This window comes from Crotalus tigris, unplaced genomic scaffold (assembly GCF_016545835.1).
Source record: "Crotalus tigris isolate CLP2741 ecotype Arizona unplaced genomic scaffold, ASM1654583v1 scf7180000022970.308977840:1548163, whole genome shotgun sequence".
Taxonomy (NCBI): Eukaryota; Metazoa; Chordata; class Lepidosauria; order Squamata; family Viperidae; genus Crotalus; species Crotalus tigris.
Window position 1 is genome coordinate 2,049,289 of NW_024099557.1, and position 25,697 is coordinate 2,074,985.

General features: G+C 46.3%; 2 protein-coding genes across 5 annotated transcripts in view; one reads left to right on the top strand and one right to left on the bottom strand.

Moving 5' to 3' along the window:
- Positions 1-8,158, top strand: part of STK11 (serine/threonine kinase 11) — a 111,775-nt gene extending 103,617 nt beyond the window's left edge. For both annotated transcript variants that reach the window (XM_039319246.1, XM_039319247.1), the window contains exon 11: positions 7,188-8,158. The gene's annotated coding sequence lies outside the window, so the exon portion shown is untranslated. The remainder of the gene's footprint in view (positions 1-7,187) is intronic.
- Positions 8,159-14,480: 6,322 nt separating this feature from the next.
- Positions 14,481-25,697, bottom strand: part of LOC120297070 (CACN subunit beta associated regulatory protein) — a 38,718-nt gene continuing 27,501 nt past the window's right edge. For all 3 annotated transcript variants that reach the window (XM_039319297.1, XM_039319296.1, XM_039319298.1), the window contains 2 exons: positions 23,844-24,024; positions 14,481-17,274 (listed from right to left, as the gene is read on the bottom strand). In XM_039319297.1, the coding sequence (XP_039175231.1) occupies positions 16,167-17,274; positions 23,844-24,024 (1,289 nt within the window). In that variant the 3' untranslated portion in view covers positions 14,481-16,166. The remainder of the gene's footprint in view (positions 17,275-23,843; positions 24,025-25,697) is intronic.

Genomic DNA, 25,697 nt, shown 5'->3' on the forward strand with positions numbered 1-25,697 from the left:
AGGCTGTCCACCATTTTTTTCCCCTTTTCTTTGGCCACGGCCCTGGCACCCGGTGATATATAAGTGGTTGGGGGGTCAGCACAACATGGGGAACTGTATTATGGGGTCGCGGCATTAGAAAGATTGAGAACCACTGCCTTATTGTGAAGCTGCCATCCCTGCCGCTGCTATGTGTGTGGGGAGGGCAACAAGGGAGCCCCCTTTGCAAACAGTGTCAAAGCTCTGGCTGGGGGTCTTTCTTAGCTGCTTGTTTGTTCATTTGACTTTTCCACCCTTCCGGTTGCCAGTTTCCTCCCTGGATGCTTCTTTCAAAGCAGTCTCTGACTCTCCTGCTTCATAACTCATCTCTCCTCCCCATCCATTCCCAATTATCCATCTCCTCCTGCGTCTTTCCGCCCCCGGGATTCTGGCCTTGTCACATTTGCACACTTCAACCTGATGTAATTTTCCCCTCTTATACACAAACTCTCTCTCTCCCTCCCTCCCTCTCTTTCTCTCGCCCTCTCTGTCCTTCCCTCTCCCTCCTCTCTCTCCATCTCCCCCTCTCCTTCTCCCTCGTTTCTCTCCCTCCCTCTTTCTCTCGCCCTCTCTGTCCTTCCATCTCCCTCCTCTCTCTCCATCTCCCCCTCTCCTTCTCCCTCATTTCTCTCCCTCCCTCTCTTTCTCTCGCCCTCTGTCCTTCCCTCTCCCCCTCTCTCTCCATCTCCCTCTCTCTCCTTCTCCCTCGTTTCTCTCCCTCCCTCTCTTTCTCTCGCCCTCTGTCCTTCCCTCTCCTCCTCTCTCCATCTCCCCCACTTTCTCCCTCGCTTCTCTCTCTTCCTTTCTCCTCTCCCTCCTTCCCTCTCTCCCTCTGCCTACCCCTCTCTCACGCTTTCCCTCTCTTTTTCTCTCCCTCTCCCTCTCTCACTCCTTCCCACTCCCTCCTCTTTCCCTTTCTGTCTCCCTCTTCCTCTCTTTATCCCTCTCTCCCTTTCCCTCCCTCCCTCCCCCTCTCTGTCTTGCTTTCTCTCTCTCCTTTCTCAGCTTGCCTTCTGACCACATTTCTCATTCTGCTTCTGTCCCTTCAGCAACTCAACCGGTACTCCAGATCAGATCTGGCGTGGGTGATCGATCCCATCTGCTTTTCTTATCTTATCTGGAGATAGGAAGCCTTTTTCAGGGGCCCTCCAAGCTATCTGAACCCGTTTTAAGCCAGCTCTCTATTAGTGACCTGTTCTTGCCATAATTCCTCCTAATCCTTAACTAGAATCCATCCTCCCGTAATGTAGTCCTTTTCAGTGGGATCCTTCCCCCACGGATCAGAGCAGAGAGCAGGGCTTCACTCTGTCTCTTTTGATTGCCCTTCACAGGCATGACATCTCTCGGTTTCCTCCAAGCTAGACATGTTAGATGGTAACCCTGGTTTCATTGTCCTTAGTTCAACCTCAGCTTAGTCTAAATTGCTTAAAGCAGCGCTTCTCAACCTTGGCGGCTTGAGGATTGGTGGACTTCAACTCCCAGAATTCCTCAGCTCCTTCAACTCCCAGAAGGCTGAGGAATTCTGGGAGTTGAAGTGCACCCATCTTCAAACCGCCAAGGTTGAGAAGCACTGGCTTAAAAGCATAATCTTTCAAATTACGGGCAGTTTTCTGATATAGCATGAAAAATATTTTCTGCTTGTCGTCTGATTGTCATGATTCTGCAATTGGGATTTCGATCGTGTTAGACCTCTTTGCAGCTGCTTGTTCATTATCTTTACCAACGCTCACAGGGATCTTTGACCTCCTGACTTTAATGGGGATAAGTATGGCGAACCTCCAGCTGTCTCCTTTAACATTAGTAACTGGAGAGCCATTTGTCTGAAATGGTATAGGGTTTCCTGCCTGAGCAGGGGGTTGGATTAGATGACCTCCAAGGTCCCTTCCAACTTTATTATTATTATTATTGTTATTATTATTATTATTATTATTATTATGGATCATCGCACAGTCAGCCAGATGTTCAGACTGGATTTGGCATTTTGTCTACCTATCGAGTCCTTACGTAGGGCCTGGGATAGGCAGATGTGGATGTTTGATGGTATTACAGACATCGTTGCAGGATGGAAGCAGTTCCCAGTAAGGCCGCCTTTTGCAATTGACTAATAGCGAATTTGTCAATGCCAATGGTGTTCAAGTGGTGCTCCAGTTGTTTTGGGATTGCACCCAAGGAGCCTATGACTATTGGTACTACCCTTGCTTGCTTTTGCCACAGTCTTTCTATTTCTATTTGGAGGTCTGTGTATTTTGTTATCTTCTCCAGTTCTTTCTCGTCTATTCTGCTGTCTCCAGGCACTGCCACGTCCCTATCCAGACTTTTTTGTCTTTCTTATCAACAATTGTTAAGTCTGGGGTGTTATGTTGCAGGTGCTTGTCTGTTTGAATTCTGAAGTCCCAGAGCAGTTTAATTTTATCATTTTCTATGACTTTCTCTATTTTATGATCCCCCCAGTTTTTGCTTACAGGCAAATGATATTTTTTGCAGATCTTTCAATGCACCATTGTTGCTACTTTGTCATGCCGCTGCTTGTAATCAGTCTGTGCAATTTTCTTGCAACAGCTTACCAAGTGGTCCACTGTTTCTTCAGCTTCTTTGCATAGGCGGCACTTACTGTCTGTTGCTGTCTTCTCAATTTTGACTTTGTATGCATTTGTCCTTAAGGCTTGGTCTTGTGCAGCCAGAATTAGTCCCTCGTCTCTTTCTTCAATTTTCCTGCTCTTAGCCATTGCCAGGTTTTATTATTATCTGCTTTCCCAGCTATTTTTTTTCATGTATTGGCCATGTAGTGCTTTGTCCTCCCATGCCTCTATTCTGTTCTTCATTTGGTCTTTCTTGTAGGCCAGTTTGGTCTCTCCAGTAGTCAGTAAGCCTTCCTGATATACTAATTTCAGTGCATCTTCATCATTGTTCTTCAGATATTCTTCCAAAGCCATTTTTTCTTCTTCAACCATCTGATGTACTTGTAGCATTCCACGCCCCCCTATTTGCCTTGGTAGATAAAGTCTGTCAATGTCACTGCGTGGATGAAGGGCATGATTCATTGTCATTATTTTGCTGGTCTTCCTATCCATTGCTTTTAGTTCTGCTTGAGTCCAGTCCACTATTCCAGCTGTGTACCTAATGACTGGGATTGCCCAGGTGTTGATTGCCTTTATGGTATTTCCTCCATTGAGTTTGGACTTTAAGATCTTCTTCACTCTCTTGATGTATTCACCTCTAATCTTTTTTCTTGACTTCAGTGTGCTTGATGTTGTCAGCTTGAAGGATACCCAAGTATTTGTAGTACTCTTCCTCATCCAGACTCTTAATGCTATTTTCGTGGGGCATCTTGATTCCTTCAGTTTTCACTATTTTTCCTTGTTTGATAGTAAGTGTGGCACATTTGTCCAAGCCAAACTCCATTATAATATCTTGGCTATATATACGGACAGTGTTGAGCAGCGATTCTATTTCAGATGATGTTTTTCCATACAGCTTCAGATCATCCATGTAAAGGAGGTGGGATAGTCTGGCAGATGTTTTTGATGTTTGATAGCCATGTCCTGAGTTATTCAGTATTGTTGACAGAGGAAACAGTGCAATAACAAATAGTAATGGTGATAATGAATCTCCTTGAAATATTCCTCTCTTGATATTAACCTCTCCCAGCCTCTCACCATTGATCTGCAACTGTGTCTTCCACTGTGCCATCGATCTTTGCACAAATTTTCTGATGTTTCTACTGACTCCTGTTATTTCTAGGCACTTGATTATCCATTCATGTGGCAGAGAGTCAAATGCCTTTTTGTAGTCAATCCATGCCACATTCAGGTTGGTCTTCCTTTTCTTGCAGTTTCCCAAGATCATTTTGTCTATTAGGAGTTGATCTTTTGTTCCTCTGCTATTGGGGCGGTTTCCTTTTTGCTCAGGTGGAAAGTGATTGTTTTCAATTAGATGTTGTTGTACTGCATCATCTACCACACCAGTTAATAATTTGAAAGTTGTTGGTAAACAGGTAATTGGCCTGTAGTTACCTGGTGTTGCCCCTTTTGCTGAATTTTTCATTATTAGGTAGGTTTTCCCAGTTGTTAGCCACTTTTCAATTTCTCCTCCTTGTAGTATATTGTTGAACTGATTATTATTATGGATCATCGCACAGGCAACCAGATGTTCAGACTGGATTTGGCATTTTGTCTACCTATCGAGTTCTTACCCAGGACCTGGGATAGGCAGATGTGGATGATTGATGGTATTACAGATATCGTCGCAGGATGGAAGCAGTTCCTAGTAAGGCCACCTTTTGCAATTGACTAATAGCGCAGAGGTTCTCAACCTGTGGGTCGGGACCCCATTTGGGGTCGAACGACCATTTCACGGGGGGTCGCCAAACAAGGCTGTCCGCCATTTTTCCCCCTTTTCTTTGGCCACGCCCCTGGCACCCAGTGATGTATAAGTGGTTGGGGGTCACCACAACATGGGGAACTGTATTATGGGGTCGTGGCATTAGAAACGTTGAGAACCACTGTAATAGCGAATTTGTCAATGCCAATGGTGTTCATTATTAGGTAGGTTTATTATTTATTTATTATTTATTTATTTATTTATTATTATTCATTATTAGGTAGGTTTTCCCAGTTGTTAGCCACTTTTCAATTTCTCCTCCTTGTAGTATATTGTTGAACTGCTTGGAAATGAATGGGTGTATAACAGTTAGATGTTTCAACCAAAACCCATGCAGTTCATCTTCACCTGGTGCTGACCAATTTTTGATTTTCTTTGCTCTTTTTTCTACCATTTTTGTTGTTATTACTAGTTCTTTCATTTCAACTTCTGTTTTATTTGCATCCAACTCTTTTAACCAAGCCGCATCCTTGTTGTATTTCTTTGGGTTATCCCATATCTGCTTCCAGAACTGCACTGTTTCTTGCTTGTCAGGTACTGACTGATTCCTTGCAGTTTCTCCATTGATGGATTGGTAGAAACGTTTCTGATTGGATTGAAATTGGAGGTTCTGCCTATATTTTGCAATTCGAGCTTCATATCTACTGATTTTCCTTGCTATAGCTGTTATTTGTTGCTTTATTATTTCCAGTGCTTCCTTGATCTTCCTTGTTTCTAAGTGGTATTTCTTGATTAGGTATTCTTTTGTCTTCTTGTTCTTCAGCTTCTTTTCTTTCATCTGTTCTAGCTTGCTTGCATGTGATCTTAACTTGCTGATCTTATTTTCTAGTCTAACCTTCCATTTTTCTGGTGCACTGTTTGTTTGTTTTTCTTCTTTGTTGATTTTGCATCCCAGGTATTTAGTACTGGGATGCAAAATCTGCAAAATCTGTACTGCAGCTGTGCTGTACATTAGTTGGTTTGTTTCTTGCAGTGAATTGGTGCTTATACTTGATATTGCAGTATTTGCATCTTTTAATGCTTGTGCTAGCTGTTTCTTTGGAACGAGCTTCAATGCAGGCAGCCTTATTCTGTTGTTTTTGTGATGCTCAGTTATTCTTTGTTTCAATTCTTTTATTTCTTTAGTTAGAGGGTTTTGTTCTTCCTGAGGTAGAGGTGCCTGGTTTCCAAATGAGAACAGTTGTATATCTCTGCTGGATTCCTTCACTGCCAACTTCCCCCTGGTTTGCCTCTACATTCTGAATTACTTCTGGTAAGGCTTTGATTTCTTTGCCCTGGGTAAACCTTTGCAGTTTGTCCAATTCTGTTTCTGTGAATACTTTATTTCGTGTTATAAATCGGCGTTGATCTGCTAGTCTCTGTTCTGTTATTTCTGATTCTGGATGTTGTTGTTGTTGTTGTTGTTGTTGTTGTTGTTGTTATTATTATTATTACGGATCATCGCACAGTCAGCCAGATATTCAGACTGGATTTGGCATTTTTGTCTACCTATCGAGTCCTTCCCAAGGATCTGGGAGAGGCAGATGTGGATGTTTGATGGTATTACAGATATCGTCGCAGGATGGAAGCGGTTCCTAGTAAGGCCGCCTTTTGCAATTGACTAATGGCGAATTTGTCAATGCCAAATGATGGTGTTCAAGTGGTGCTCCAGTTGTTTTGGGATTGCACCCAAGGTGCCTATTACTATTGCTTTTGCTAGAAGATATGATTCAGTTAACAACCACTTTGTTTAACAATGGATCTGATCATAGGCCGAGGTCTACCTGCAATCCTTACCTTTCTGAATTCCTCTGTGGCCCTAAAGGCTTAGTGAATTCCACTTGGATTTGAGTTGGTTTTGTTAATGACTTTCAGTTTATCATTGTACAGAAAGGTAAGTCCTCAACTTACCAACTGTTTGTCTACTGACGGTTCAAAGTTACAACAGTGTAAGGACCCACCTCAGCTAAGCCACCCAAGAAAGCCGAACTCTTGAAACAGGCAGTGTCTCAACAGGAAACTTTTATTGGGGGCTAGTGGCAATGTCATAGATGAAACCAGTTAAAAGAACTTCAAGGTGAAGATTTCTTCCTTAAAGAACATATTTATTTGGCTACAAAATACTGGCACGTACAAAGGTGAACCCAAGACTGAAATCCCCTCCCCCTAGACACAACGTTGCAAAGTTGCAATTCCCACCCCAATAAGCTGTCATTCATTACATGCACCAATTGTTACTAACCACGGGTATTCCAGCCGCCAGAATGCAATCAGTAATGACCTTGGTTCCCATAGAACAGGGGTAGGCAACCTTGGCTCTTTTATGACTCGTGGACTTCAACTCCCAGAATTCCTGAGCCAGCATGGCTCAGCTTGGGAACCTCTCCCTTTCCCCTCAGCATGGCTGGCTCAGGAATTCTGGGAGTTGAAGTCCACGAGTCATAAAAGAGCCAAGGCTGCCTATCCCTGCCCATGGTCAAAATTCAGGCATTTAACCACCAGCCTGTATTTATGGCTGCTACGGCACCCCCAGGTCATTTGACCACCATATTTGATCTTCCCTACCAGCCTCCAACAAACAAAACCAATGGGGAAGAGACTTTGTGTGTTTAACCTCACAGACTGCAGCTTAATCACCGCCTTGCTTAGCAACAGAAATTCTGCCCCCACCCCCACCCCTTGCGGTCGTAAGTCAAGGACTACCTGTAACCCATAACCTATGGTGCTTACTCTTTTTTTTTTTTCCTTTTCTTGTGCTTAACAGGTTGGAAGCAGATAAACTATAATGTTTTTTTTTTCCTTCTTTACAGCCTGAGTTCCAGATTGTCTGCTGCCCTAAGCAGCCTTGCACCCCGATCTCATCCATCGGGGTTCTCCTCCATTCTACCCATCCACCTGTAACAGATCACCTGTAGAACAAGCTTGCAATGAAACCAAGAAGAAGGAGAAGGGGTGAATTTTATTTTATTTTATTTTATTTTTTTCATTTGGTCTTTTTAATGAGTCAAACCCAAGGGAAAAATTGGACAGTGACTTGCAACCCACCTGTGACCTCCTTCTACATGACTTTTCTTTTTGAAATAAGCTTAACTGTGGTTTGTCGGATGGGATCCAGGCTCCTCTTTGACTGCGATGCTTTGTGTGACCCAGATAAACCCGGACTCTTTTCTGGGGGGTGCATTGGGGAGCAGTGATGGGAGGGGGGAGAGGCAGTGAGTGGTCTTTAAAGAGTGGTGTCCCTCCTGCAAATCCTCTTTTGCTACCTTCCCAGGTGTGTTTGGAAACTTGCAAGCCATCAACACGCACTTTATGTAGTAGACTACTGTTATATTATATATATATATATATATTATATATGTGTGTGTGTGTGTGTGTGACTGTGTGTGTGTGTATATATATAGATATATATAGATATAGATATATATATAGAGATATAAGATATTATTTTTCTCTTTTTGATTCCCGTCCTTTCCTTTATTTTTTCCTTTGCAATATCTTTAAGGACTACTTTATCCGTTACGATGTGGCGGGGACGAAGGGACAAGAACCCAAATAAGTATTTTAAAATTAAAACATGAACAGCCTCCCCATTCCGTTATGAATAAAACAAAACACATACACCCACGCACACCCACACACACACACACACACACACATATATATATATATATATACAAAAAAAATCTGCATGCTGTTTATAAGGGCTGGAGCAAAGGGAAAAGTGCTTTTCTGGTTTTTGTTTTTTCCTTTTTTTAAAAAGAAAATAAAGATTCAATGGAGACGTGGATTCTACGGAGTCAGTTTTGTGCGGCGCCTTTTCTGTCACTAAGGAAGAAAGCGCAGGAGAAAGGGGCATTTTACCTGGAATTGTGAATTAATAATTCTAGGAAGGGATCCCCAAACTCATCTAATTCAATCTTTTGCAAAACCGGTTAAAGCAGCGTACCCCAGCCTTAGCTATTTTAAGATGCGTGGATTTCAACCCCCAGAATTCCCCAGTCAGCCCTGCTGGTTGGAGAATTCTGGGAGTTGAAGTCCCACACATCTTAAAACATGTGGCTGGGGAATTCTGGGAATTGAAGTCCACCAACCTTCAACTTGCCATGATTGAGAAACATTGATGTAGAACAGAGGTCGCCAATTTATTTATTTATTTATTTATTTTATGAGACTTATATACCGCTTTAAGTGCAAGCACTCTCTAAGCGGTGTACACCAGTAAGCAATGTATATATATTTACATTGCCCCCAACAATCTGGGTCCTCATTTTACCTACCTCAGAAGGATGGAAGGCTGAGTCAACCTTGAGCCGGTGAGATTTGAACCGCTGACCTGCTGAACACAGTCAGCTAAAGTGGCCTGCAGTACTGCACTCTAACTGCTGCGCCACCTCGGCTCCAATCTTTTCATGCTGGCGGCCTGGAGGGAAAAGGAGCAGCTGGGAAATTTGCGCACGCACACATGTGCAGAAACGGGGCCTCACACACCCACAGGGTGCTAGCGGCCCTGTTTGCGGGCACTAGATGCTGCTGCTAGCCCCGCACGCATGGGCAAACGGGCCATGCAACCCGCACAGTGCTAGCGGCCCCATTTGCGCATATACAGGCACTAGCTCCCACGCGCAGGTGCAAATGGGCCATGTTACCCACATGCACACTAGTGGCCCCATTTGCGCAGGCGCTAGCCACCACTGCTAGCCCCACGCGCAGGCGCAAACAGGTCCACAGGCACTAGCACTGGCCAGCTTGTCCCACGGCCCATAGGTTAGGGCAGTGTTTCCCAAACTTGACAATTTTAAGGCATGTGGACTTCAACTCCCAGAATTCCACAGCCAGCAATGCTGGCTGTGGAATTCTGGGAGTTGAAGTCCACATGCCTTAAAATTGTCAAGTTTGGGAAACACTGGGTTAGGGACTCCTGCTTTAGAAAGTAGAGACTGTCTCTTGACAGGCTGCATTCCCATTGAGTAGTTCTTAAATGGAAGGAAGTCAGAAGTAACTGCTTCCCTGCCAATTCCATCTCCTAAGTCTTCTCCTGCCCTTGGGCTTTGCAAAGGACCAAGACCTAAAGGGCAATCATAAGGATGGTGGACCTCAATGTCCTAAGGTACCTGTTTAGCTCTTTTTAACCCTGACAGCAGACAATCACATTAGTTGAGTAAAGGTTTACTATTTTCGAAATCATGCTTTATGTTCCGCCTAGGAATCCATGCATCCTTGTGTGCTAGTGATTTACTATACAGTAGTAGCAAGATTTATGTTGTGTAAATCCATATCTTAAGGAGAACTTTGTGGTGCTGTCAGCACCACACTGAACCACAAGCTGGCTGTTTGCATTTGGTATGCTGTGCAGCCTCCATCCATAGGGTCATAGACTGATAAGGGTAGAAGGGACCTCAGAGGTCTTGTAGTCCACCCTCTTGCTCAAGAATGAGACTCTATACCAACGGCTCCCAACCTTTTCTATCCCCCACACCCCTAGAATGCTTGATATATTCTCGCACCCCTTACAAAAGTTCGAAATAATGGCGATGAATTTTGCATATACACTATAATTTTGAAAACCCAAGTTTTCGCACCCCATGGAATATTGTCTCACACCCCCAGAGGGTTAAGCACCCCTGGTTTGTTTGTTTGTTTATTTATTTATGAGACTTATATACCGCTTTAAGTGCAAGCACTCTCTAAGCGGTGTACACCAGTAAGCAATGTATGTATATATTTACATTGCCCCCAACAATCTGGGTCCTCATTTTACCTACCCCGGAAGGATGGAAGGCTGAGTCAACCTTGAGCCGGTGAGATTTGAACCGCTGACCTGCTGAACACAGTCAGCTAAAGTGGCCTGCAGCACTGCACTCTAACCCTGCCCTATACCATCCTAGACAATTGGCTGCCCAATCTTTTCTTGAAAACGATGGAGCGCCCACAACCTCCGAAGGAAAGCCGTTCCACTGATGGTTCTCATTGTTGGGAAATTCCTCATTTCCAAGTTGGATCTCCCTCTGACTTGCTTCCATCTATTCCTTCTTGTTTCATATAGTTTTACCTCAGGCTCAATTCCAGCTCTTGACCAAAACATAGTTAAGCATGTTTCTGTCTTTTCATCACTCAGGTTAGCTTGGTCAATACGATATAAGGGCTGCATGAAATGGGTCACTATGAAGCTTAATAGAAGGTTGAATCTCATTCCAGCACCCTTTAAAACCCAGAAGGTTTGCTGAAAAGATGAGCAAAGTCGAGTAGAAGACTGCAATAAAATTCAAAAGGTTTTCGAGAGTTTTATTGAAATGGGCTGAAAGTAACAATTCAATGTTAACACAAATGCAGAGTTTTGTCACTTTGGAAGCAAAAATCCAGTGAACAGAGAGATGGGGGGAGGGAGGGGGGGAGGATGCCCCAGCTTAGCAATGGAACGTGTGGAAAAAAACATTTTAGAGTACTAGTTGATCATGGAGTATGAGAAAATGGGTTGATATGGATGCCAGAAAAGGAAAGACAGACTTGGGCGACATTAGCGGAAGTCTAAATTCCAAATGAGAAATAATAACAGGAAGTCACTTCAGAGGGCCTCCAGGGTGGGGTCAAACAAAGTCAAGATGGTGGCCATTACGATCAAAGCAATTTTTATGTGCACAACACGCATGAATATATGGAGCTTTGATGGCACTGTCATAGCTGCCATCTTGAGTTTTTTTAACTACACTTTGCAGGACCCCGCCCCCCCTCCTTTAATGGCGTGATATGGTTTTAATGGGCCTCCCAATCCTCGCCAAACCCACAATACTCGTATCCATTAAAGAAAATGTGTAGCCTAGATGAGTAAAAAGCAGGAAATAGCCCTCTTCAAATCCTTGGAAGGATATCTGCAGCTAGACCAACCTGGCCCACCTGAAGAGGTGTGGACTTCAGCTCCCAGAATTCCTCAGCTAGCCTGCATCCGTTGCTGCAGCATGCTGGCTGAGGAATTCTGGGAGTTGAAGTCCACCAGTGTTGAGGCGAACAAGGTTGGCAAAGCCATTGTAGAAGACCTGGTCTTCATCCTCTACAGGGGAGGCTCAACAACGGATTTAAGTCACAAAATGGAGATGCGAACGAAAGACCAAAAGAAATTTAAAATAAATCTTAGCAGCAAGAGCAGTTGTACAGGAGAACCCGTATCCCACAGACAAGATGGCTATGGCTGTGTTAGTGGGCTGGGCAGCCGTCAATCCAAGGTGCTTTAATTTGAATTTTTACCCATGCAGGATGGAGTTGAACTTGTTCAGTGGTTGGCCACAGGCCCAATCCTGCTTACTCTAGACACCACGTGTGTTTTCCATCTTATTTCTGTGGCCAGCCATCTTTCCTTTATAGCGAAGCTTGACCTGCCTCGCTGCTAGAGTCCAACAAACTAGGATGCCTAGCTATGGGGAGAGAAAACAGATCCAGGTCCCGCTTATGAGGTTTGCAAGATGGTCTGTTTGGTTTGCTCAGGAACTACAAAATCCAGCAATGGACGGTTTAAATGTAATGATCTGCAAGGGGGGGGTGTCTTTAGGGTGGGATCGGTCTTCAAAACAATGGTCACTTGAGGATGGGCGGCATCAAGTGGCAGAGGTTGAAGAATGCCGCTTCAAACTGTGGCAAGCCATACTTGGAGGCGCTGCAAATAAGCGGGGCCATGACTTCAAAAACAACCTGCCCAGGTGACCCCAGAAAGGTGGCCCAATGTGACAGCAAACCTAAATGAACAGAGCCACTCAAAATAAACAGGCAAATGGGAGGCAAAATGAAACTAATTTCCCCCCCCAAAAAAAAATAGCAATTGCATTCCTAACCCCAACAGGCACTTTCTCCCTAGTCTGGAACTGCCAAACCCAGAATTCCCAGCCCCCTTGAAAAGAGGGCACCAGATGATAAATATTCAGGTCTTCTGTGTTGGAAGCATGCATTTTTCCACCTGTGCTGGTCTGTCCGTAGCATGTGGTTCTAAAAAAAATCACAGCGCCCATAAAAAAGCAGACAGAATTTCATTCCAGCCCTGTGGCTCCCATCTTAATTCTTTCTGATCACACCCAAGAGATTTTCCTGTGCAGTTCTAAGAATCACCTCTGCAAATACCCCGTTTCTATGGTTTAGAAATACAGGTAATCCTCATTTTATGACCGGTCACTTTGTGACTAGTTGATATTATGATCTACCTGGGAAAAAAGGGAGTTACAGCTGTGTTGTGAAGGCCAGACCCTCACCCACTGTCACGTGGCTGTACCAGGCGCTCAGCAATATAGCTGCATTTAAGGCCATTTAAAGCAGGGGTCTTCAAACTTGGCCCCTCTATGACTTGTGGACTTCAACTCCCAGAATTCCTCAGCTAGGCACGCTGGCTGAGGAATTCTGGGACTTGAAGTCCACAAGTCACAAAAGGACCAAGTTTGAAGACCCCTGCTTTAAAGTATCCCAGTGTTTTGTAACGGTTTTGCTGACAATTTTGGGCAAAACCGCACCATAGTGAACAATATGTTCACTTCACAGCCACGGTGCTCATCTTATGACCGCCACCTTTGCTTACCACTGCAAAAAAAAAAAGGTTTAAAATAGAGTCAGTCAAGTGACTGACCTGATTCAGGATAGTTGCAACATGCGCCCATAATGGGCAGGCTCCATTATGGCTAGCCCAAAATTTCCATTGCTAAGAAGGCAGTTGTTAAGTGAGGTTTGCCCCATTTTACCACTGTTGTTAAGTGGATCGCTGCAGCAGTTAAGTTAGTAACACACACAGAGGGGACACTGCAACCGCCATAAATACAGGTAGTTGCCAAGCATCCGAATTTTGATCACGTGACTAGGGGAAGCTGCAATGGTCCTGTGTAAAACAGGCATAAGTCCCAACTTTGAACCATCACTAAACGAACTGCGTAAGTTGAGGATTACCTGTAGGGCAGTGTTTCCCAAACTTGACAATTTTAAGGCATGTGGAATTCTGGGAGTTGAAGTCCACATGCCTTAAAATTGTCAAGTTTGGGAAACACTGCTGTAGGGTCCTGTCGGGGACTCCCTGTGAATGCTTCCATGCTGATGGAAAGGTGCATCCTAAGGCTTAGTGGAAATAAAAGAAGGAAGGAAATATATGTGCAGTAAGCTGGATTCATTTACAAAAAGGGCTTCTTCAGAGTCCCCTCCCCCCCCAAAAAAAGATTCAATTCTTCATTGGGGTTGGAAACGGGGGCTACCTTTCTACTCCCAAAGTGCCTTTTTGCACCTAAAGCGAATGGCTGCCTCGAATCAAATGAATACCCCTAGAGAAGCTGGTCTCCTGCTCTTTCAGCACATGGCCTCTTTGAAGCCACAGAAAGGGACACAAAGCAGAATCAGAGGTCTTTTTGGTAGACAGAAAGCCACAGAGTTGCAGGAAATGAGACTGCAGGCACCGTCTTTCCTTGGCTAAACTCAGTCTTAAGATCTCGGTCGAGGTGCCCTCCCAGACAAATACGATTTGTGCTCCGAGACCTGTTCTTGGCACATGTTTTTTTTTTTTAATAATGTTCATTATCGAAAGAATTTTGTGGTTTGCATGTTGCGCGTGCCACCACGGGGCAGTTGAGTTGGGGGGGGGCAGAGGCTTTGTGCTTACTGCAGCCAAGCTCCTGGCAAAGGAGGGTAACAGCCGAGGCAGATTCGAAAACAGAAGGAAATTGTACATCTGTGTGACACGTGCCTGTGTGTGTGTGCCAACACACCCACATGCTCCATGCTCAGCCCCTCACTTTCTCCTCAATTGTGGCACCCACCCACAAAATCAATTACACACACACACACACACACACACACACACACACCAAAAAACAGCTTTGGACCCGCACGATTCAAAACTGGAGAAGCGGAACGCATCATCGTTCCCTTTTTAACCTGACATGCAATTTAAAAAAAACAACAACCATCTTTGCAAATATCTGAAGCCTAAAGACAGAGAAAGGAGTGGCATTAAAGGTGGTGTGTGGGAGGGGGGGGAATTAAAATTTAAAGTGGTTTTTCATTTTACAGATTGCCACAGGAAAAGGATGCTTGGAAGGAGGGTGGGGGGGGTCAAAAGGAAATGGGAGAGATGAACCTTCCCCCCCCCATTTTTTTTTCCACCTCACTATTCCACCACTCTCCGGAAAGATTAAATTAAAAAGCCAAGCCAATGAATAAATAAATAAATAACACAAGAAAGGCTCCCCAGCCCCTGCTTAAAGGATGCCACAAAAGGAATACCTGCCCTGGGGAAAACGTGCACACACATACACGCACGCACGCACACAGAAATAAATAATAACAATAATCGAAAGCAACACCTGCTTTGCATATAGATGGAGAAGGGGAACTTGTAGAATAAGGAATAATAAAGAACGGGGCATATGCTAATAATTCTTCTCTCCCAAGCAACAACAATAATATTCTTCACCACCCCAAGAAAGGGGTCACACTTCCTCTGCGTCTTTTTCAACCAGTCCAGAAGACCGGAAACTGATCCATCACCCCAAAATGCCAGCCGGTCCTTTTTGCATCAAAACAGCAAGAAAATCCCAAAAGCAAGCGATAGCCCTGGACCAAAACAGGATGGTTGGAAGATGCAGAGTGAACCATGGAAAAGAGGAGTATGAAAAAAAATATGGAACCCAAGGAACAGCTGGAAAAGTGTGAAAAACAAGCCTTCAAAACTGGTAAAAAGGTGCTAGGTGGGTGGGAGGGAACAGGAAGAGAAGGAGAAAGAGAGAGAGAGAATTGTGCTATTCATCCTTCAAGCAGCGTGCTTTGTTTCGGGGTCCCCTACCAGCCCCCCACATTCCCCCACCCACCCAGGAATAGGCAGATTCCGTCAACTCGAGAAAACGTAAACTGTTCCACGCATCACACCACACAAAAAGGACCTCGGTGGAGAAACATGTCTGTCCGTCTGTGGGCTGAAATGGGGGGGGGGGGTTCTGCCCCACCTGGAAGGCCAAGCTGGCCCCTCCCTCCACAAAGACCCTTGAGCAAAGATGGCTTTGCTGACGGGGAGGGGGGGAGGAGGACAGGTTATTGCTTGTAAAAAACCAGAGAGAGAGAGAAGAGAGTGAGAGAGAGAGAGCTGTGCAAGAGGAACGGTGGAAGGCGCTGAAATTATCTGCTACAACCAGCTCTTAAGAGTGTGAGGTATGTCAGGCCTCCGGTAGATTTGGGGGCTGTTTTCTCTCGTTATTATTTATTATTATTATTATTTATTATCCTCGAGAACGAGCCCCTGAAAACTTAAAACTTCCTGGCTGTGCAAGAGATACGCCGACTTTGGCAAACCTGCTTCAAAAGGGGGGAGAGATTCCGTGGGCTCTCCCGTCCCCACCCCTGGATCTAACCAGAAGGAAGAAAAGGCCCTTCGGCTCCAGCGGACACCCTGCGCTCTTCAGAGACCCCCCAAAAGGGAAGGTTTCCCCCCCCTCTTGAGATGTGCTCCCCCACCTTCCGGGCCCCTGCTGGAAAGGCATGGATGGATCCAGCCAGAGGTTCCCCAGGTCCTTGGTAGGCTCCGTCTTCTGACCAGCGAGACAGGGCTCTCCGCTGGCCATGTCTTCAGCCCTGGACCTTCTCAACCCTCAAGGGGACCTCCAGGTGGGGCTGCCTCGTACACAGCGGAAGGCTGTCAGTGCAGGAGGGCGTTCCTCAATCTCGCTCCGCGCCCTCGGGCCCATGGAGCGCCCTGCCTCCCAGCTGGCTGGCAGGCCCTGCGTGACATCCCCCAGCCCCGGGGCGAGACAGAGAAAGGGTCATCCCAGTGCGTCCCCTTGCCACTATTCGGGGCTGTGATCAGGGGAAGCCCGGGCAGCCACCACCACCACACACTCTAGACTCTCTCGTGGTTTTTTCAAGTGGGTGAAAAACATGTCCTCCAGCCCCCCCGCGATCTTGTCCAGAAGTTCTGTGCCCAGCCTTGGACACTGACCGCCTTCGAGACAGTCCCTGCTGTATAGGTTGGATCCCGTTTTGGCCTCCTCCGGTGGTTCTTCCTCAATCGCCTGGATCTTGTCCCCTGTTTCTGCGGCGGGGGAGGCTACCTCCTCATCCCCAGAGCTGACAATGCGGGGCAGGGTGCTGTGGTAGCGCCCTTCCAGGGGGTAGTTAACGCTGTCACCCCGACGCAAGGGGGTCCGGTGCCTCTCCAGGGCTGTGGGGTAGCGAACGCCGGGGTCACTGTACTGCTTGGTACGCTGCCACTGCTTCCTCAAATGGGTCCGGGAGCGGTGTTTGGCCCGCAGGGGAGATTCATCGAATTGGGGGTCATGGCAGACAAAGGCGTTGAAAAGGGCGTCTGTTTTTTCATCGATGCTGTAGTCCCGGCGAGAGAAGGATTCTCGTGCTGGGAACATCTGCCCGTACGGCGCCCAGAGCAATGGACTGGAAGGGAGGAGACCTCCAACAGCGCCAGCTGCTTCCTCCTCTTCCTCCTCCTCCTCTTCTTCTCGCTCCTGTCCCTCAAAGCTCTCAAAGATGGTGGCCTTGCGTCCAGCGCTGGTGAAGCAGAAACGTTTCTCTGAGGCGGTCTGGTCTTCTCCTACTCGTCCGCTGGGGGCCTCAATGGAGGCGTAGCCGCTATCCATCTGCAAGAGTTTACGGGTCCCGGCTTCCAACTCAACACTATCCTGTTTGGGTTTCGCCAAGGACCTGTCCTCTCCGGCTTCAGCCTCATCGGCCAAGGAGGAAGAGAAACTTGGTAGCCCGCCATTCGAGGAAACGCTGTCCCCACCATCGCTGGGCGCCGAGTCCTGATCGTTGCCCTTCTCTGATGAAACACACTTTTCTAGCGATGCCCGTAGGCTCCAGATGTCATGATAAAGGGGAGTGGGCTGCTGTTCCAATGGCTCGGGTGGAGTGGGACTGGGTGGTTCGGAAGACTCTAACCTACAGCAGGAAAAAAAATACACTTTGCCTTTAACAATGACACGGTCCGTCTTTTTTTGCACACAGAACATGGGATCAGGACCAGTGTGTCAGACCTGCCCCAAGATGGTCCTTTACGCAAGGAAGACCTTTGACTCCTTTTGTGTTGAAAGGTATACTTTACTAAAAGCCAAGTGGAACACAGTATAGAAAAGCCAGAACTGAAGTCGGCCTGCCAACGTTTCCTGGTTAACTTTCTCCCATCCAGTTCCTCCCTTTTACTGGCCCCTTTTTGTCCAACTGCATTTGAATAAATTGTTTTGGGAACAATCTCTTCAATGGCGGGCTAGTTCCATTTCCAGGGCTTTGACCTTGAGGTGGTATCTCTGGAAGGTACAATGAGTTGTTTGCCTTCCCCCCCTTTCGCCCAGCTCCCTCCCCCCCATAATCCACGGCAGGCTGGCAGATAGTGAATGCGAAGCTCAAGCGTTTGATGGCACCTCTGACACAGCGTTTCTCCACCTTGACAACTTTAAGGTGAGTGGACTTCAACTCCCAGGATTCCCCAGCCAGCATTGCTGGCTGGGGAATTCTGGGAGTTGAAGTCCACAAGTCTTAAAGTCTTTGCAAGAGAATGCAAAGGGATTCTTGGCGTGTCCTTTCAGGCAGGGGTGTCAAACTGCCAGGCCCACAGGGCGGATGTGTCATGCTGAAACCACGCCCACCCCAGCTCCGGCAATGGGGGAAAAGTCGCGATACATCACGACACGTCGAGTTTGACGAGTTTGACACCCCTGCTTTACGTCAATGACTACACATTGCTTCTACCTAAGAATTACTTGAAAATTATTCCAAGCCCAGAAGATTTATCAATGAAACGATCTGTGAAACAACCAACTAAATCTGGTCTACGGAGATTCTCGGTCATCCAGGTCATGGTGGTCCCAAAGGTGTCTTTTTTTTAGGAGGCAACTGGACTTTCTTATTTTTCTTTGAAGATGTTTCGCTTCTCATCTAAGACGTTTCTTCAGCTCTGACTGAATGGTGGGGGAATGGAAAGATTTATACTCCTTGCAGACAGCTGGTCATTTGCCTTCTTTTAGAGCAGTGGTTCTCAACCTGTGGGTCGCGACCCCATTTGGGGTCGAACAACCATTTCACGGGGGCGCCAAATAACACAGTCTGCCATTTTTTCCCCTTTTCCTTAGCTGTGATACTCCCTTTTATTCTATTGGCTTTTGAAAGCCAATAGAATAGACTCTCTTGAATGGAGTCTAATTCTATTGTCTTTCAAAAGCCAATAGGAATTGTCCAGGCTGTCTCTGCCCTGCTGAGCCCGCCAAAAGTCCCATTCTGCAAACAGTGCTGCAAGTTGTCTGCAGCGAAGGCGAGCTGTCTGGAAGCTTCCATCCCTCCCTACTGAGCAACTACTAAAAATGTAAGCAAAAGAGGGCCAGGGGTGGGAGGTGGGAGGCCGACGGGCGCAGGGAGGGTTGCTGGAGTGCGTGGGGCCTGGCGGGTGCCTTACCTCCCTTGGGCTGGGCCAGCTGGTGGCCCAGCCGGTGGTCGGCCTGCTCCGTCTCTGCCGCTTGCCAGCTACGCCTCAGCCGGCGCAGGGGGCGGCACCATGCATGCGCGGCGCTCCCGGGCAGGGAAAGTCCTCGACTTACGACCGGTTGGGTAGTCCTCAACTTATGACCGGTTGGGTAGTCCTCGACTTATGACCGGCTGGGTAGTCCTCGACTTACGACCAGTTGGGGGGTTGCAGCATTAAAAAGGTTGAGAACCACTGTTTTAGAGAGTCCTTGAGGCCACTTGGAGGTTTACCTATGTCCTCAAAGTCACCTGAGTGGTGCAAATGGGTCCTCCAAGTAGCCTCAACGACTGTCTAAAACAGTGGTTCTCAACCTTTCTAATGCCGCGACCCCATAATACAGTTCCCCATGTTGTGGTGACCCCCAACCACTTATACATCACCAGGTGCCAGGGGCGTGGCCAAAGAAAAGGGGGAAAAAATGGCGGACAGCCTTGTTTGGCGACCCCCGTGAAATGGTCGTTCGACCCCAAATGGGGTCCCGACCCACAGGTTGAGAACCACTGGTCTAAAAGAAGGCAAATGACCAGCTGTCTGCAAGGAATATAAATCCTTCCCCACCATCCAGTCAGAGCTGGAGAAGCTTCTGGAAGGAGAAGCAAAACGTCTTCAAAGAAAAACAAGAAAGTCCAGTTGCCTCCTGAAAAACCCCATTTGGGACAACCAAATCTTAGTGGAATTCTGCTCCTAGAAATCTATGTCTACATCAGTTCTCAGAGTTCGCGTATCTTTTTTCAAGTCGAGGCCTGTGCCCGCTCTTCAAGGCAAGGCCGCCAGGACCAGTGACATCCAAAGGCAAGATTGTGGTTGCAGCAGTGCTACCGAAGCCCTGCCCATCCCCCTCAATCCTCCTTACCCCTCAAGCGTGGCAAATAGTGAGATGCTGATCCAAGGCAATTGGATCAATCCATCAGAATAGAGCTGGAAGGGACTCTGAAGGTCTTCTAGTCCACAGTTAGGACCAGAAATGGTTGTTAAATGAGCCATGCCCAATTTTACGCTGCTTTTGGCCACTGTTGTTAAGAAAATCTCCTTTGGCACCCGAAATGGTAAAAAAGGGAGTAAAGAAGCGAATCACTTTAGTCGTTAAGTGTACCACACAGTCATTAAGCGAATCTGGCTTCCCTCATTGACTTTGCTTGCTGGAAGACAGCTGGGAAGGTCACGAATGGCGATCAGATGACCCCCCGGGATGACACAACCTTGGTAACTTTATGCTAGTTGTCAAAATACCCGAATTTTGATCACACATGACTGTGGAGGATGCAATGTCAGTTGCAGGTGCAAGGACTGGCTATAAGTCACTTTTTTCAGTCCTGTTGTAACTCTGAACAGTCACTGAAGGAATGGTTGTTAATAATAATAATAATAATAATAATAATAATAATAATAATAATAATAATAATGTTGGAAGGGACCTTGGAGGTCATCTAGTCCAACCCCCTGCTCAGGCAGGAAACCCTATACCATTTCAGACAAATGTCTGTCCAGTCCAGGGGTAGGCAACCCAAAACACTCAAAGAGCTACTTGGACCCGTTTCCCACCAAAAACAAAACACCGGGAGCCGCAAAACCCTTTTGATATCTAAAATGAAGATAACACTGCATATATCCTTTTTTACCTTTATTATAGGTGTGTGTGTGTGTGTGTGTGTGTGTACACACACACACACACACACACACATACACACACACACACACACACATACACACAAACATACACACACACACACACACACATTAAAAATAAAAATATCACTCTTGGGAATATTCATACTATTAAAACAATGATCACCAAGAGAATGCTTTAAGAGAATAAAATTACATACACACATAGGTAAAAAAAGGATATATGCAGTGTTATCTTCATTTTAGATGTCAAAAGGGTCTGTCTCTCTCTGTCTCTCTTCCTCCCTCCCTCTCTGCCCTTGGTCTGCCACTCCTCTTCCCCCACTCTCTTTCTTTCTCTCTTTCCTCTCTCTCTCTCTCTCCCTCCCTCCCTCTCTCTTTCTCTCTCTCTCTTTCTCCCCCCCCCCTCCTATCTGCTGCTCACCTGGCAAGCTTCAAACTGTTGTCCAACAAGCTCAGGGGTAGGCAACCTCGTCTCTTTTATGACTCATGGACTTCAACTCCCAGAATTCCTGAGTCAGCCTAGCTGGGCTAGCTAGCTCTTTCCTGCCCTTCCTGCTTCCTGCAGAAACGCAGCAAAGGGAGGAGCTCCGCCCAGTAAGCTTTTCAGCTCCTCCGAGAACACTGTGAGTGCACTCTCTTTTACACACACACACACAGAGAGAGAGAGAGAGAGAGAGCGAGAGGGAGAGCGAGAGAGAAGCAGGGAAGCGCAATTGCCTCTCTCTGTCTCTGTCTCTCTCTGCAAAGGCAGAGGAGGCTGGGAGCCACAGGGGAAGGCTCAAAGAGCCGCATGCGGCTCCGGAGCCGCAGGTTGCCGACCTGTGGTCCAGTCTCTTCTTAAAAACTTCCAGTGTTGGAGCATTCACCATTATGAGCCGAGGTGGCGCAGCAGTTAGAGTGCAGTACTGCAGGCCACTTTAGCTGACTATGTTCAGCAGGTCAGCGGGTTCAAATCTCACCGGCTTAAGGTTGACTCAGCCTTCCATCCTTCCAGGGTAGGTAAAATGAGGACCCAGATTGTTGGGGGCAATGTAAATATATATATACATTGCTTACTGGTGTACACCGCTTAGAGAGTGCTTGCACTTAAAGCGGTATATAAGTCTCATAAATAAATTCACCGCTTCTGGAGGCAGGTTGTTCCACTGGTTAATTGTTCTGTCAGGGAGTTTCTCCTTAGTTCCAGGTTGCTTCTCTCCTTGATTAATTTCCATCTGTTGCTTCTTGTCCTGCCTTCAGGTGCTTTGGAAAATAGCTTGATTTCCTCTTCTTTGTGGCAGCCCCTGAGATATTGGAACGCTGCTATCATGTCACCCCTCGTCCTTCTCTTTGTTAAATTAGACATACCCAATTCCAGCAACCATTCCTTATATGTTTTAGCCTCCAGTCCTCTGATCATCTTTGTTGCTCTTCTCTGTACTCTTTCTAGAGTCTTAACATCTTTTTTACATCGTGGTGACCAAAACTGGATGTAGGATTCCAAGTGTGGCCTTACCAAGGCCTTGTAAACTGGTATTAAGACCATGTGATCTTGATTCTATCTCTGGAGGACTACTTGTACCTCCTGAAAGTGAGACAGCTGTTGTAGCTGCAAAGATACATCATGAGCTTCTCAAAAGCCTTTGGTGCACCATTGGATGATCAGAAAGCTGGACCATAAGCCTGCTCCAGTCTCTTCTCCCATTCTCATGTTCTTCTGGAGCAGTGGTTCTCAACCTGTGGGTCGGGACCCCATTTGGGGTCGAACGACCTTTCACGGGGGTCGCCAAACAACGCAGTCCGCCATTTTTTTCCCCCCTTTTCCTTAGCTGTGCTACTCCCTTTTATTCTATTGGCTTTTGAAAGCCAATAGAATAGGCTCTCTTGAATAGAGTCTAATTCTATTGGCTTTCAAAGACCAATAGGAATTGTCCAGGCTGTCTCTGCCCTGCTGAGCCCGCCAATAGTCCCATTCTGCAAACGGTGCTGCGCCAGTTGAGTAGTCCTCAGCTTACGACTGGTTGAGTAGTCCTCGACTTACGACCGGTTGGGGGTCGCGCCATTAAAAAGGTTGAGAACCACTGTTCTGGAGGACCAGCTGTCCTCCAGAGACAGACTGATTCGCCCTCCCTTTTGAGAGAAGAAAGCAGGATGGGAAGCAGATAATTTCCTCCAAATCTATTTTTAAATGATGTGGGGTTTTTTGTTTTTCTTTTTTAAAAAGACTACGTTAGCAAGGAAGAGGCAAAGCATATGGTCACTGCGTTCATCCATTATTCAGATTCTTATCCAGTAAACGATCTGGACACTCAAATCACAGCATCACAGCTGAGAGAAAGAAACTTTGCGGTATGTAACCGATTTGATCCCAGCCTTTTCAGTTATTAAAAAAAGAAAAATTAGATAACAGTGATGGGAAACAAAATCATTTGGTGAAGGTTTTAAAAGAACGGCTGCTGAAGAGAGTCTGGTTTAAAATAGCTTCTTCCCATTTAAGTCCATCTATTATTTAGGACAATGAGGGCTGAAATATGGCTTGATGTTTAAAAGAAGGACCTCAGCAAAATCAACATGGACGGTGAAGGAAAAATTCCCGCTATCAGCAATTAAAAACTTCCTGGCTGGAGTTGGTCGGCAGCCATTTTGTAGGGCCCCTCAAAACATCCTCTCAACCTCTCAACAAGCCAAGGCAGATAGCCAAGGACTCCGACCGGTCCTTCAGCTTTTATTTATTAATTTGAAAATTCCCAATGTTGAATTCCACAAGAGTATCGCCTTCTCCAAGAGGAGGTACAGGCAGTCGTCGACTTACGGCTATTCATTTAGCAACCGTTCCAAGTTACAACGGCACTGGAAAAAAAAGTGACTTACAACCAGCCCTTGCGCTTATGACCGTTACCGCATCCCCCGCAGTCATGTGATCGGGTGCTGGGCAACCGGCAGTTTATTTATTTCATTTATCAAATTCAATGGCCATCCATCTTACCACACGGTAAATGTATGTACGATGGTTGCAGCGTCCCGGGGTCATGTGATCACCGTTTGCAACCTTCCCAGCCAGATTCTGACAAGCCAACTCAATTAGGAAGACCAGATTCTCTTAATGACCAGGTGATTCGCTTAATGGCTCCAGTGATTCATTTAACAACCGTGCAAAAGTGGCCGTAAAATTGGGTACAACTGCATTTAAACAACTGTCGCTTTTATTTATTTTATTTATTACATTTATGCACTTAGCCACAGAAATTCTGGTCCTAATGGTGGTTACGTCCGTTCTGATTTTGTTTTTCCACTCCAGAGCTGCCAAAGGTGTCTCAATCCTGCACTTATTCTCTGGGGCATCGACCCACCCCCACCCCCTTCCCACTTATCTACTGAAAAATACCTGCCGAGAGATAATGTTGGACTGGCCGGAGCAGGTAGGAATGGTCCAGCCACGGGCCGGAAAACCACGTCGTCCGTCCGGGCAATATACTGGATGATGTCTGTCTGGTGAGGATCACGATCCTGGTCCATGCTTTCACTCGCGGCTCGCTGTCGCTGGAACTGGTGACGCTTGGGGGACCCTGAAGGAAGAGACGGGCGCTGAAATGTAGCCAGGAGTCCTGATTTCTGAAACTTGTTTTGGTATTTTTGAGGGGGGGGGGGAAGAGATGGAAAAATCTGTCCGCTGACTACGAAAATCCCTATGCACAGGCCATGGAATTTTTCTTGATAAAGGAGAATATTTGCCATTTGGGGTTGAAATGAGGGGTCCTTGGTAACTCTCTGTGCAGGGCTGTATTTATGCTTCCTGACAGAACAATTAACCAGTGGAACTACCTGCCTCCAGAAGCTGTGAATGCTCCAACACTGGAAGTTTTTAAGAAAAGACTGGACAGCCATTTGTCTGAAATGGTATAGGGTTTCCTGCCTGAGCAGGGGGTTGGACTCAATGACCTCCAAGATCCGTTCCAACTTTATTATTATTATTATTAACTAGGTAATATCCTCAATGCTGAATCAGAGCTGAAGAAGCTTCTTGGATGAGAAGCGAAATGTCTTCAAAGAAAAACAAGAAGGTCCATTTGTCTTGTGGAACAAAAAGCACCTTTGGGATATCATCAGCGCTAGTGAGAGCAAACCCCACTCCCTTCTAGCACTGATGATGTTACCTAGTTGGGTCATGAAACGTCTGCAAGAAAACAATCAAGCTCAGAGAGCCCCAAGGACCCCACGGTCCTCCTCCTCCACTCTGCAAATCCCATTCTCTTCTAGCACTGATGATGTTACCTAGTTGGATCATGAAACATCTGCAAGAAAACAGCCAGGCTCAGAGAGCGCCAAGGACCCTCCCCCCCCCCGAGTTTTTATTCCTTCAATTCAAGTATTGAAATCAGTGAGTCCATTTGTCTCTGCAGTACAAGATGCTCCTGTTCCGCGTTTCAGTTTAGGGACCAGCAATCTTTTGGAGAGCATTAAAGGTAGTCCTCAACTTACAACGGTTTGTTTAGTGGCCATTGGAAATTACAACAGTAATGAAAAAAGTAACGTATGGGCATTTTTCATATTTACGACCGTCATCCCATGGTCTCATGATCAAAATTTGGATGCTTGGCAACTGGCATGTATTTATGACTGTTGCAGTGTTCCGGGGTCATGTGATCCCCTTTTGTGACCTTCTGACAAGCAAAGTCAATGGGAAGTTGGATTCACTTAAAAACTAAAGGCTGAGCGCCAAAGAATTGAGGGCTTTGAACTATGGTGCTGGAGAAGACTTCTGCGAGTCCCCTGGACTGCAAGGCGATCAAACCGGTCAGTCTTAGAGGAGATCAACCCCGACTGCTCTTTAGAAGGCCAGATCCTGAAGTTGAAACTCAAGTACTTTGGCCACCTAATGAGAAGGAAGGACTCACTGGAGAAGGGCCTAATGCTGGGAAAGATGGAGGGCAAGAGAAGAAGGAGACGACAGAGAAGGAGGTGGCTGGATGGAGTCACTGAAGCAGTAGGCGTGAGCTTCAATGGACTCCAGAAGATGGCAGAGGACAGGAAGCCCTGGAGGAACGTTGTCCATGGGGTCGCGATGGGTCGGATACGACTTCGCAACTAACAACAACAACTTAACTAGAGTGATTCTCTTCACAACTGTGGCAAGAAAAGTGAATAAATGGGACAAACCCTCTTAACAATTGTCTTGCTTAGCAACAAAAAGTTTGGGTTCCAAAATTTTGGAACTGTCTGTAATACTGAGCCGAGGTGG